This window comes from Amborella trichopoda, chromosome 1, assembly GCF_054954075.1.
Source record: "Amborella trichopoda isolate Santa Cruz 75 chromosome 1, AtrichopodaSantaCruz75HAP2 v2.0, whole genome shotgun sequence".
In the NCBI taxonomy this organism is placed as follows: Eukaryota; Viridiplantae; Streptophyta; class Magnoliopsida; order Amborellales; family Amborellaceae; genus Amborella; species Amborella trichopoda.
Window position 1 is genome coordinate 60,177,897 of NC_142336.1, and position 13,563 is coordinate 60,191,459.

The window sequence follows — 13,563 nt, forward strand, 5'->3', positions numbered from 1 at the left end:
AATAATAGCTCATGATGAAGCAAATAAAATTGCCCTACTCCAAAGAGAAGTTATCAACAACAGTAATAGCTCATGATTCTAAAAAATTATAAATCGACATGTTGCTCTCGGTGCAATCCGGGATTCCTCTAAAGAACTCATCCTCAATCATAAATGAGAAGTCATCGAATGTGTCTAGGATTGGTCTGAGGCCATCATCACCTGTGGTTTCGATCTTTTCCGCTTTGGGACCTCAATCTCCACCAGCCCTCTCCTTTTCTTTGAGTCTTCTTTTACAGTAAATCTTTTGCCAAAAGATTGAGGAGACGTAGGCATTCTTGTTATCACTTTCAAGTTTGGGAAGTATTTGGTTGTTGAGAGTTTTCCTTGCTTTAAGGTAATTCAGTGGGGAAGACAGGCCCTACCCATGTTTTCAAGTAGATTAAGAGTTACTGCATCCGGGTCCGGGTTAATAATATGCTATAACAATCGATACTGTGGAAATGCAATGATGCAGTGATCAGCAGTATAAAACAACTAATTCAAATTCTATTTGAAAGCAATAACTCATGAAGAGTTGGCTACAAAATGGACTCAAATCTTGATTTCCAGTTATTCAAAATCTACTTGAAAGGGATAAGTCTTGATAAGTTAGTTATAAAAAGGACTCAAATCTTGATTCATGTTCTAATTAGGAGTCATCTTTAGGATAGGGATTATATTCAAAATGTAAAGGTTCATATGCGCAATCTTTGGAAACCATAGATTAGGATAAATATGAGAGCCTATCATTTATTTTTTGTGACCAATAACAGCCTACTATTTATTGGGTGTGGTTTCTACAAGGTTGCAGCCTAAAAAAATCCAATTAAGGCGCACCTCCAAATTGTATCATAACATGTAATTTTGGTGAAAAAAAATTATCAGGATTATCTCAAAATCTATTTTTATATCTAATTGTAAAATTTAAAACTCAAAAAATGGTTAAAATCAAGTAGATCTATAAACATAGGAAAATCTTGAAAATGGACGGTCTAGATAATGTATTACAATATGCACTATTTTTGGGACTCAAAATCTTTTTTTCCTTTTTTTTCTATATTAATGCACCTCGATGACCAATTAAAAATTTTCTCAACATTCAAGCAACATTTTCCAATGGATCTAAGGTTGCAACCTTATATGAACTTTTTCCTTATTTATTTCTTGATAGTTGTAACAGAAAATATCAGGGGAGGGGAGTGAGGGAGAGAATTAAAATATAGGGAGAGACATTGAATATGTTGTGAGATTGAGAAAGACTTCAAATCTTGGGGAGAGATTTTAATTCTATCCCCTAAGATTAAGATTTTGTGTGTAAAGGTGGCACATACAATTTTATAGAAGCGTTATCCTATCCACAAGAGCATATGTATTTGTAGCTCGATTAATCATCTTAGTAAATGAATTCTGTCCCGCATGGGAAACACGTAACTGGTCAAAATTTCTTCCAAAATTTTACTCTCCCCAAGAATGTTAGTCTTTTCTCACTCTAACAAGATATTAATCTCTCTGTCTCCCTACATTTTAGATCTCTCACTTTGTCTTCGTACATTGTAACCCTTCTAGGAAATTGTATATGCCACCTCTATCTAAGCCGTTCGTTATGATTGAACGGCTCAGATGGCTTTAATCATCATTTTATGCCAAAATATTATTTAAATTTTTTTATGCAAATCTAACTTTGGGCCATGTCATCCTCTCATAGGGGTAGGGCTGGCATTTAACCAGGTGGCCCAGCTCGGCCCAGTCATAACGAACCCTAAAAAAGGAGGGCATGAACTGTAGCCTTAGGGTCACGCTAGGGCCATGCCAGCCTGGCCTGGTCCTCTTTTTTCTATTCTTTGTTTTTTTTTTTTTTTGTTTTCAGCCTGGCTTAGCCCAGCGCGGTCTAGGTCCAAGGCTAGGCCCATGGGGATAAGGACCAGGCCAAGATCAAGGCTGGTTTGACCCGGGCTTGACCCGTTGCCACCCTCACATAGGGGTGCACCTAAAAAATATTCATGATACGACAAAACGATCAAAATACGCTTAAAATTTGCTCATTTTATTTTGTTAGGATTGTTTTTAGGTGAGCCCATATGAGAGGATAGATCGCCTCAAATTTGGTTTTCATATGCTTGTTGGTTTTCATATGCAAAAATTTAAAAATAAAATACTCAGAATTGTCAGATCAAAGATCAAATGGTCAAAAACTCACTCATGACATTATGGCTGAAATTATCCAAGCCGTTTATTTGGATGGTTGGGAGGAGGGTGGCTTATATGAGTCTAGTGGCGTTTAAAAAGGTTCCTCAATGGAATGGACCTTAGGAGAACCCAATTTTTATGATGTTAGCTCCTGGAATTAGCCACCAATAATAAAAAGAAAAAGAAATAAAACACGACACTTTACACGTCCGAAAAACAAATAACGTCTTAAGATTTGATTAGAGATTAGTCAAATTTTAGTGCATAGAAACACAAAATTCGTTTTTTTTTTAATGATCACAATTCTAAAGTAGACTCAAAAATATATATGCTAACTTTATCACAAGGAAGCACATGAAAATCAAGCTTGGGTTTACGCGGTTCGCACTCATGGATAAAAGGTTCTTTTGTTTGGAAAATTACAGTTGGATATACTTGGATTGCCAAAGAAAAAAAAACGAGACACTTATCACATTCCACAGACAAGCTCATGAAACCGTTGCAAATAATTATCACTACATAATTTTCACATATTTAAGAAATCGCTAGTTATTACCTACTAATAAGTTGATTCATACATGAACTTAAGAATATTACTAAAATACAAAATTAATAAGGTAGTTTACAAAGAGCTAGATTCACCTAATCCTTTTTTGACAAAATACAAAAAGCCAGATTCACCACTAACCGTTCGATGTGAAATCAGGCAGTTTTAAGTATTACCAATGACCCTGAGAGAGTTTCTGTTTATAAGAGAATTGTATACTATGGCAGTCTTATTTTACAAATAAGAGCTTGGGCATGACCATCGTGTACAAAAGGTAACTATTTTGCTCTATACAATCCCATAAAATAATACTAATTCTCTATTTGTTCCAATGCACAAGTTTGCTATTGAGAGAGAGAGAGAACTTTTTGAAGTCTAACCATTTAGAATAATCAGTTCCTATTAGACCTAATATTTCTTGAGGTTATCAAGAACTATTGGAAATCGATTCTTTTGAAGTACTAATTACCTGTAGTTATCATAATTTTCCAATACTTAAAGGGGGGCTTAAAATTTAGAATTTCTTGAAATTTTATAGAAAATCTTCTATGATGTTCTCTTGGAATGAGTCCTGTATATGAGTTTGAATGTACTTACCACGCCTAATAATGTAGTAGCGATACGCAGAGAGATATGGCCAATTTCACTAAATAATATCACTATCGTCATCAAACAAGTGCAAGTCCACCCAGTGTCCGGTAGTTTGATTGCTTCTTTCAACCATCTCAGAAGGTTGATTGCCTATCCAGCTTTGTAAATACAATTCATCATAAGCCTCGATAGTTAAACCCGCAGCAAGGAATATCTCAAGCTCATCCACGAATCGATCTGTTATTTCGTTTAGGAAAGGCGTAGCAGCACCAAAGGCTAAAGTTTTGAATTCATCCCGTTTCTGCTCAGGTGTACCACATTGATGCTCCTGCTCCATCCTGCAAATGAAAATTTCAGAAACTGGTTATGGGAAAAGATTCTATGAGCCAACAGGCTTAGAGCTACAGTATAGCTCCAGAACACGGAACTAGGAGGACTTCTTTTTTGCTGAAATTTTGCACAATATAAGTGTTGAAAAATAAACAATTTAGAAGAAAATGATATTCAGTCGTTGAAAGCCTCAATCTACAATCCACCAAATAGGCGGCCCGTGTTCACTTAAAATAGTTGACTAATTTTACCCCGCTTCTTTGTGTAGTTTCATGTTCAAAAAAATAAAAAAAAGACAAGAGCCCACAAGATATATATATATACACACGGTTCAATGGACCCCTACTTTTCAAAGGGGTATGCACTAACGAATAAGCTGATTGGCATATATAATCTTTTTCTTTTTTTTATGAATATCAAAAACCATTCTCTCTCTCTGTACAATTGAGAATGATCTCATATTTGCTATGTTATTAAAATATAATGAAACCACACTTCTAGAAAACCATGTTTATGGCATTTCTTTGACCCCAAATTTTGTATACATATTCACTGTATCCCAATAAGTAAATAAATTTAATTTGTGTCCTAGATACCGTCAAAATGAGGCCCCTCCAACAATACATCTAAAAAGACCTATTTGGTGAATTTCAAGATCTAGTCTTTTACGAATTGAAAATCATTTTTTTTCTTTTTTAACATATTAATCTAATGATAATAAAGCTATCGAAAAATTTGTAAAAGAAAAAATTCCTTCCGAGGCCTAGATCTAAATATCTCACTAAAATGAACAACATCTATTAATTGGGCCAAATAATAACTTTCTAGGATGTGTTTTAAATTTTGCTTTTTAGTGATTGATAATTAGAATGAAAAGAGTACATATTTAAAAATTGGGGTCAAATAAGTGGCCTTAAGATAGTTTTCGAAAATTGTTTCATTATCATGCTATAAAGCCATTGCATGAAATCACTCTGTATGCATATTATGTACATACACATATACACACTAATCCCTCTTGTACGCCTGCTCACATACAAGAGGAGGGCCATTGGGCAGGCAATCACGATTCAGCCCCATCTTTTCTTTTCTTTTTCACATATCCAATCAACTTGCAATTTGGGCAGTTTGTTAATCGAGACATGGGAAAGTCATTAAAAATATTTAAAAAATAATTAAAATAAAAAATTGTCCAAATTGCCCCCAAAACTTTCAGGGGTAATCTGGTCAATTTTTCGTTTGAATTATTTTTACATTTTTTTATTCGGTTCACCAACTCTTGATTTACAAAACAACCCAAATTTTGCATTGATTGGATTTGTTAAAAATAAAAGAATAATAAAATGATATGCAATTTGGACCATCCAACCCTCTCGTATGCAAGCGGGCATACAAAAGGGTCAGAAATCCTTAAGCACATTAACAAACTTGTCACAATGATGACAAATCAAACACGATTTAAGATACATTGTGTGTTAGAGTAGAACACTGAACTGATAACCTCAAATGAGGTCTGTATACTCTTTCAGTTCGCAAAGCCAAGGTGTTTTACTTCTTGAAAGAAGAACCAAAAATAATATGCACGCTAAAGATATTGTGTTTTCTGTTATAAGACCAGAAATTCTTTATGGTATCCATCTTCAATTCATAACGATGTGGGAAGACTTGGTATGTCCAACTCGGACTCGGCGAGTCCAACTCGGACTCAGCAGTATGCCAGTTCCAATACCAAACTCATGGGAACCTGCTCAGTCTCAAGTTCTCAATGTTTTATTATTCTTTTGTTTGGACTTCATGGAGCCTGTCAAACCCGACTCGGGTTTGGGACCCCAGCGAGTCTCAATCCAAGTTATCATTTTCAAACACCATTCACAGAAGCCATAAGTTCCTATAATTAATCATGCCTTCCATACCAAGATTTGTACTCAACATATTCAGGGATTAATAGTTCTGGGTACCCTTTCAATTCCCAAATCCGAGTTACTCATCAAATCACGATCAACCATAATAATGCATGTTGAAGACAATGTGCTTTTCTGTTATAAAATATTACAGATAATCCCTTTTGATGTGTTTTTTTTGTTCATATGAGCCACACATTAATGCCTTCCATACCAAGATTTAATGTCAAGAGATTCTGTGATTAATAGGCAACATACCTTCTTAAGATTGACTCAATAACACCCAAGATATGATGCACAATGATATCAACATCTTCCTCCTTGCATAAATCAAAGAAGGTTCAATGTGATTAGTAACATCACATGTTTAATGATTATTCTACAACATGATTGACTTGAAAGGTCACAGAGAAGAACACGAAAGAAAATGCTCAAGAAAACAAAAAGTGACTTTGAAAACCAATTCATGAGATAAGTGTTTTTCTGAGGAAATTGCAAGGTTTTGAATGTCTTCACATGCAAATTAAAGTTGGGAACCGGCACAAACTTAAATATTCACATTATTGATAAGTATAAAGTATAACAACGAACAAGAGAATTGAGATCTTTTTACATTAAGAAGCCAAAGAAATATCTTGGAGAACTCTTATATTTATAAGAAGCAACTGGGAACTGCCCATAACAACTACGATTTGTAGACAGCCAAGAGAACACAAATCCTTTCTGATTCAATCAAGTAGACACAAATTACTAATGATGAGATTATTAGATAGAACTTAGAAACACTAGGCAGTTTTAGTTCACAAATCATTACCAAGAAAACTGTCTTGGAGTAGGAAAGATAATTATTCGCTTACATGAATGAGCGCTTGTATTTCCCTTTGTACCCAACTTTGCAACCACCGGGTTTTCCGTAGGAACCCCTTTGACTTCCAGTACTTCATAACATCGATTTCCTTACATAGAGCACCTGGGGAAATCAAGATTTGTGTGATTAAAGTCAGCCAATAAACCCTCCCATTTTTTTCAGATAAAGAGAAGTCATAGAAACAAAATGGAGAAGTGAAGATACTAGTGACACCATACATAAGCAACTAACCTGGTTCCCTTGAATAGCACTGCAATCTAAATCTGTGGGCTTCTGAGAGAGTGAAGCTGCAAGAATCATAATACTAGCTCTTTGATCTAAGCACGATGACAGCATAGAAGCTCTGGATTGTAACATCAATAAATCATCTACCTAAAAAAATATGATATAAAGACAGCACACCTCTTCTTATGATCCATGCCTATGTAATGGCGCTGAAAAGAAATGTCCCCATAGCCATGTATTATGGAGAAATTTTCTGTCTACAAGTAACATGGAATGTGTAACAAAGTGTGAGCAAGAAATAGTATGACAATAAGTCATGTATCAAAACCATAAAAAAATGAAAAAAGAGCATGCCAAAAAAAGAAAGAAATTCAATTATAATTTAAAAAAGGGAAAACATTACTTGTAAGCCAAAGGCCTCCAACTTTTCTATCTTACAACCCCCTAGACCCCTTTGATCATGAAATTTTTACTAAAAAAAAAAACTAAAATGACACCTTCAACATTTTTTTCCTTTCACGTTTCTCTCAAAGCAGCTCTCTTTCTCTCTCTCAAAATTGCATTTCTCTCTCTAATACCCAAAGTTGCACAAGTTCTCTCTACATCATCTCTCTCTCTCTCTAAAAAACCCACAGATCAGATCTGAAGCCCTACTTAATACAAAAATTTCATATTGGTCCAGTCTAGATTCCTCTCTTTCTTTTTCAGTTTACAGTGAGAAATTTAGGAAGATCGGTGCTTGAAAAAACAAGGTGTCGCTGAAAAACCAGGGCGACCAATCTTGTTCCACCTCATTAGCAATTTGGCTGGAGTTATAGAAATTCTGGCAAAAATGGTGGTGATCAGGTCAAAAAAGAGGAGAAAAGAAAATTGGGGTGAACCCTATCCCCAACGATCTTCTCCGTTCCCCTCTCTTTAAAAGCTCCCAGTTCTTGCCACCACCAAACTTCAGCTATCCCACCTATATTTTGAAGCCTAGTATCCCAACCCAAGTTCACTACAAAGAATCCATCTCTCTAAGCTTTCCTTGGCAAAATAATCACAAACAAGAAGCATCATTCCTGCTTAATACAAAAACCCAATAATGACGCTATATTCATATGCCTGATTTTCAGCAACTTTTCAATTTCAGCCATTAAGCCTTTTCCAAGCTGCATCTTACCAAAATTCTTCTTTAGAATCTTAATCATCACCAGTTCACCATTAGGAAGCTCAACTCCATAAACATAGCCAAATTTTCCTGTCCCAATTGAGCTTTTTTCTCTTTGAGGAGTGAGTAAACCTCGAGTTCCTATACCCCAACAGAAGGAATGGAGTTATAGGTGTTCAGGCAAGATATTTACTAGAAAGAAGCACACGAAGAAATTATTCTGACAAACACCTCGGGGTATGAGAAATCCTCTTGAACCAAAAAGGGGTATGAGAAATCCAGAATGTTTTTTGGCATTAATATGGTGATTAGAGTTTTTTTTGGCCAAAATATTTCGTAAATTTCTCACTGTAAACTGAAAAAGAAAGAGAGGCATTTAGATTGGACCAAAAGTGTTGAGCGAGACAGAGGAGAGAGAGGCGATGAGAAAGAGCGGAGAGAGACGATATAGAGAGAGGAACTTTGGATATTAGAGAGAGAAATGAAATTTTGAGAGAGAGAGAGAGAGAGAGGTGTTTTGAGATAATCATGAAAGGAAAACAAAAGCATTGAGGGCGTCATTTTAGTTTTTGTTTGGGTCAAAAATTCATGGTCAAAGAGGTCCAGGGGGTTGTGAGTTAGAAAAGATGGAGACCTTTTGCTTACAAGTAATATTTTCAATCTTTGGGTCTCAAGAATACAGAAGTAAAAAATAAGGGATAAGGAGACATTTTCCCACTAAAAATTGTGGGACTCATCTAATTCCAATAAAAATCTCTTTCTCAATAACGGATGATAATTGTGGGATGGAAGCAAACTTGCAACTTCCTCATGATTTGTAATTGGTGGGGTGAAAAGAGGAATCTTATGATGGATGAAAGCAGCAAATGATTAGATAATTCCGTGAACAATTTTAGGTGATCCCACAAGAAATCCCATACTTAAAGCCGCAATATAGTCCACTGATAAGATATCTACAATATAATTAAGTGGCCAAGATATGTTTTATAGACATCACACATATAATGCCTCTAGAGAGAAAGGAAAATTGCTGAATAATTGCTCACAAACCTTGCAAAGAGGACATTGTATCGATTTTTGCGACTCATGGCATTGGCTAGCAGCCACATTAGCCCAACGAGTGATACAGTTGTAGCAGAATTCATCTGCTCATTTGAGATCGAGGACAAAAGTTATCAATAAGTAGAGAATGTGCACAAAAATATGCCAAATTTGCAAAAGATAAAAGTAGGTTAGACTTTGTAACCATAGTTCATTAGGATGCCATCTTACATGCCATCAGTGCAAAGCTCTTTATCTCAAAGAATTTTACTATTGGTTTCAAATTCAGTTTCATTCCTAGCCACCCAAGGAGCAGAAAGATATGTTCAACATTCATTCTAGTACTCATACTATGCAGCATATGTGAATTCAAATAAGCTAAACCTTATCTTACAAAGACACAGATACCTGTGTCAGCATCTGACATGGGTAAACCCTTAAAATTATCTTGACAGACACGACACATCCATACACAATAAAAAGGAAGCAGGTGGGATTGTAGGTAACTCTAAGTACGTTTATAATGAGAATTCAAAGAAACGAGAAGAAGAACTGTCTAGGTTTCTAAGTTGTCAGATGTGGGTGCCGTGTTCGTGGTATTTCAACATGTTTGTGTCCATGTTATATAGGCTAAACCAATTGACAAATTCAGATAATGATAGTTATAAACATAAAAAAAGAAAGATAAGTTAATTCTATCAAACATTTCTTCATGGCTAAAGCAAAGGTAGACACATATAACCTCATTCAAAGTAGGATCAAGCAAGAATTTGTCTCATACAACCTTTAAACACCTCTCCCCATCCAAAGATCAGAACACCACAAGTGAGGGGCATCACCAAAAAGACTTAAATTCCACAAATCTGAGCCCAGAAAAGGAGCTTTTCTCAATATAATTAATGAATGCTCATAGTCTCGAAACGGGAATCCTTTGATTCTAATTAATCAGCATGAACCAATGTCACCTAAATCACACATGACAAAAATGGCATCGATCACATTCAATTAGTAAATCAAAGTCACCCAAATTTCACACATGAAAATAAATCATCAATTAAGTTCCATGAGATTACAGTAGGAAAGATTTCATCAATCAAATTCTATGCGTTAACAGTTAAAAAAAAAATCCATGAGTCCTCAGCACTTAATATCCAGGATAACCCAAACTCAAATTCAACATCAATAATCAACTCAGGAATACAGAAGATGGAAATTAGGAGGAAACCCCGACACTAAAAAACAAACAGAATGGAAAGAAATGAAAATATAGGCAATAAATTCAAGCTAAAACAAAAGAAGGATCGCCAAAAGAAATTGAGATGCAAACTAGGAGCAAAACCTATCACTTAAAAGCTAAGAGAGTGCAAGAAAATAGAGATGTGGGCAATAGATTAAAGCCAAAAAACGAAACAAGACCAAAAGATAAGAAGGAGAGAGAGCTCACGAAAGCAAGTGTCGAGGTAAGAGTTTTGATTGAGGGAGTGAAGGCATATAGGGCAACATCTGTTGGGTGGGGAGCCCGCGTCCGCCATTGCCGTTCGCTTCCTTTCTCTGTGAATGTTTTAACCGCTTTATAAAAGGGTGCAGTTTGCATCCGTAGATGTAGACGTACGGTCCACCTTCAAAATTTATCGTGGTATATAATTTTAATTTAAAATGTTATTAGAATTATCTCAAACGAAAAAGTTTATATAAGGACGCTGCCTTATAACGAAGAACTACCGATGCCCCTAAAAAATTCGGAAAGGTAAAAAATTCGGAAAGGTAATTTTAATGTTGAAAAAAGTTGATCTCGTACGATTACAAAAAAATAAAAAGATTTTAAGTCTAAAAAAATAATGCATTTAACAACGTATTAGGGAAAGCTTTCCATGTTCCTTTACAACATAGAAGTTCTATGTTTCCTTTATCCAACCCTCCATTTTTTAATGGAGGGTTAAGATTGCCCCAATCACAATGTCACGTATCTATACTGTTTTATTTTTAATTTTTTTCTATAGACTGTTTTGACACCAAATTTTGGACTTCCATTCTTATATTAAATTTGCACTAACGAAAAATATAAAAAAATATTTTCAATAAAATAAAATGACCAAAATACTCCTGAAAGATTCAAGAGGTATTTTGGTCATTATTTTTTATCGAAAAATTATCATTAATATTTTTTATAGGTGCGCCCCAATGATAAGATAGCACATACCAAATTTAATATTCAAAAAAATTTTATTAAAAAAATCTAAAAATAAAATACTTTGAGACGTCAGATCTAAGATCAAAAGGTGAGTGACTCTCTTGATAAAAAAAATAGACGACTGGATGGTAGGGGAAACATAGAAAGCTTTCCCAACATATTATCTATACCATCCATTTTCAAGATTTTCATATATTTATAGATCTACTTGATTTTAACCATTTTTTAAATTTAAAATTTTATAATTAGATATAAAAATAGATTTTGAGATATTCCTAAGAACATTTTACATCAAAATTATATACCATAATAAAATTTGAAGGTACACCTTACCTCTACACCTACGGATGCGTCCGTATGCAAACTGCACCCTTTTTCAAAATCTATTTTTATATCTAATTATAAAATTTTAAATTTAAAAAATGGTTAAAATTAAGTAGATCTATAAACATATGAAAATCTTGAAAATAGACGGTGTAGATACTATGTTGTAAAATGCACTATTTCTGAGACTTAAAATCTTTCTATTTTCATAGTAATATATCTCGATGTCTAGATGATCAATTAAAGGGTTTTTATCATTAAAACTACCTTTTCCGATGGATTTTGAGGGGCATCCGTAGTTCTACATTATAAGGTAGCATCTTTATATAAACTTTATCAAAGTTTATATAAGGTTGCAACGACAATTAAGGTGCACCTCAATAATCCATTACGCTTGAGCATTGTTTTCAAATTGGAAATGATTTAGGAAAATTGTTTCATGCGGGTTGTGGACTGCATGAGTGGTCCAAAAAGTGTAAAGCATCCATCTTCAAGATGGATGCAAGCAGATGTTCCATCTAAAAACAATAGAATCTAACTGTCCAAATATTTTTTTATTAGAATTATTATTTTTACTTTTTAAATTTTAATTTTTTTTTTATATTCATAGTCTCCATGTTAGAGATTACATGTCCTTAAAATTTAAATAAAAAAATCCATCTCAAAAATAGATTTATTAATAGACCCACATTTTTAGATATGCTGGCATGGCTGCATAGAAATCGGGTCTAAAAATCTATACTAGGTCGCAATTAGAATTAATGTTCACCTTAATAATCCATCAAAAAAAGTTTTTTTAATGTTTAAAAACCTTCTATTTATCGTCCTGACTTATGATGTATAGATATGAAAAACAAAAAGGTATACATATAAAGAAGGGTGCAGTTGCATACGGAGGCCTCCGTAGGTGTAGAGGTACGGTGTCCTTCAAAATTTATCATGCTATATATTTTTGATATAAAATGTTATTAGGATTATCTCAAAATATATTTTTATATTTAATTATAAAATTTTAAATTTCAAAAAAGCTTAAAATCAAATAGATCTATAAACATATGAAAATCTTGAAAATGGACGGTGTAGATAATATGTTATAAAAGACACTATTTCTGAGACTTAAAATCTTTAAATTTTTCATAGTCACACATCTCGATGTCGAGATGATCAACATTAAAACTACCTTTTCAGATGGATTTTTGAGGGGCATCCATAGTTCTACATTATAAGGTAGAATCCTTATATAAACTTTTTCCTATAAAAAAAGGTTTCGAGCCTCAAAAATAGTCCATCTTGCAACACTTATTTGGACAGGCGATTTTTAAAATTTTCGTGTATTTATATATCTATTTGATTCAAACTATTTTTAGATTAAAATTTTATAATTAGATATAAAAATAGATTCCCAAACTATTCTAAGAATTTTTTACAATGAAATTACATCATGTAATAAAAATTAGAGGTGGAGCTTATTTTGATTGTTTAAGATTACAACCTTATACAAACCACACCCTAAATCCCTTATGACGATGAAAAATATAGAGAGTATGATAATTTAACGCCCACTTAGTAGCTTAGCCAAATTTAGCGATATACCATTAAAAGAGGGAAGTTCGGTGTTAATTTTGACAAGTAGGGGTATTTTTATTATGGAGAAAGTTTATATAAGGGTGATGCCTTAAACGAACTTAAATAATTCATAAGAAGATGTTGTTTCAATATTCAAAAACCTTCAATTCGATCATCTGGACCTCAAGATGTATCGTCATGATAAAAAAATAGATTTCAGGTCTTAAAAAATAGTGCATCATGTAATATATTATCTAGACCGTTAATTTTCAAAATTTTCTAAGTGTATATAGATATGAAGCCTCACCCTTATATAAACCATATTCGTTTATTATTCCTTTATTTATTCATGTGAGGCTAAATTATCAAAAAGTCCCACGTTTTTAGAGTTTCCAGTGCTGAACAACGAGAATAATTTGTTCATTTTTGTGAAGAGTCTCGGATTTCCATGAAGAGATTCAATTTATGAATATACAAACTCATCTTTTATAAACAAATTACCTAATAACGTAATACAACCCGTATATCCACAAGATAAACTTGATACTCTTCAATGTATCAGAGCCAGATTCATATTTCCCACCTCTCTTCAATGTATCCGAGCCAGATTCATATTCGCCA

The 13,563-nt window shown here is 33.8% G+C and overlaps 1 protein-coding gene across 13 annotated transcripts; it reads right to left on the reverse strand.

Moving 5' to 3' along the window:
• Nucleotides 1-3,389: 3,389 nt before the first annotated feature.
• Nucleotides 3,390-10,525, reverse strand: LOC18440544 (RING/U-box superfamily protein). Of its 13 annotated transcripts, XM_011627379.3 has the most exons (8): nt 10,306-10,408; nt 9,646-9,826; nt 8,871-8,965; nt 6,848-6,927; nt 6,677-6,732; nt 6,435-6,547; nt 5,836-5,897; nt 3,390-3,684 (listed from the first exon to the last, which is right to left on the reverse strand). In XM_011627379.3, exons 2-8 carry the CDS (start codon nt 9,695-9,697, stop codon nt 3,402-3,404), a joined length of 741 nt encoding a protein of 246 aa, XP_011625681.2. In that variant the 5' UTR covers nt 9,698-9,826; nt 10,306-10,408; the 3' UTR covers nt 3,390-3,401. The 13 variants fall into 13 exon arrangements, 12 of the variants coding, with proteins under 12 accessions (XP_011625681.2, XP_088706985.1, XP_006850748.2 ...); XR_016043653.1 differs by lacking the exon at nt 9,646-9,826 and having other exon boundaries at nt 6,677-6,749; XM_088850859.1 differs by lacking the exon at nt 9,646-9,826 and having other exon boundaries at nt 6,848-6,923.
• Nucleotides 10,526-13,563: the final 3,038 nt, after the last annotated feature.

Excerpts from the sequence above, each read along its gene's own strand:
- LOC18440544 (XM_006850685.4), bottom strand. The coding sequence starts at position 10,393 with ATGGCGGACGCGGGCTCCCCACCCAACAGATGTTGCCCTATATGCCTT. Across the intron at positions 8,966-10,305 it reads TTACCTCGACACTTGCTTTC|ATGAATTCTGCTACAACTGT; the intron begins GTGAGCTCTCTC and ends TCAAATGAGCAG. Across the intron at positions 6,733-6,847 it reads GGCATGGATCATAAGAAGAG|CTTCACTCTCTCAGAAGCCC; the intron begins GTGTGCTGTCTT and ends TGATTCTTGCAG.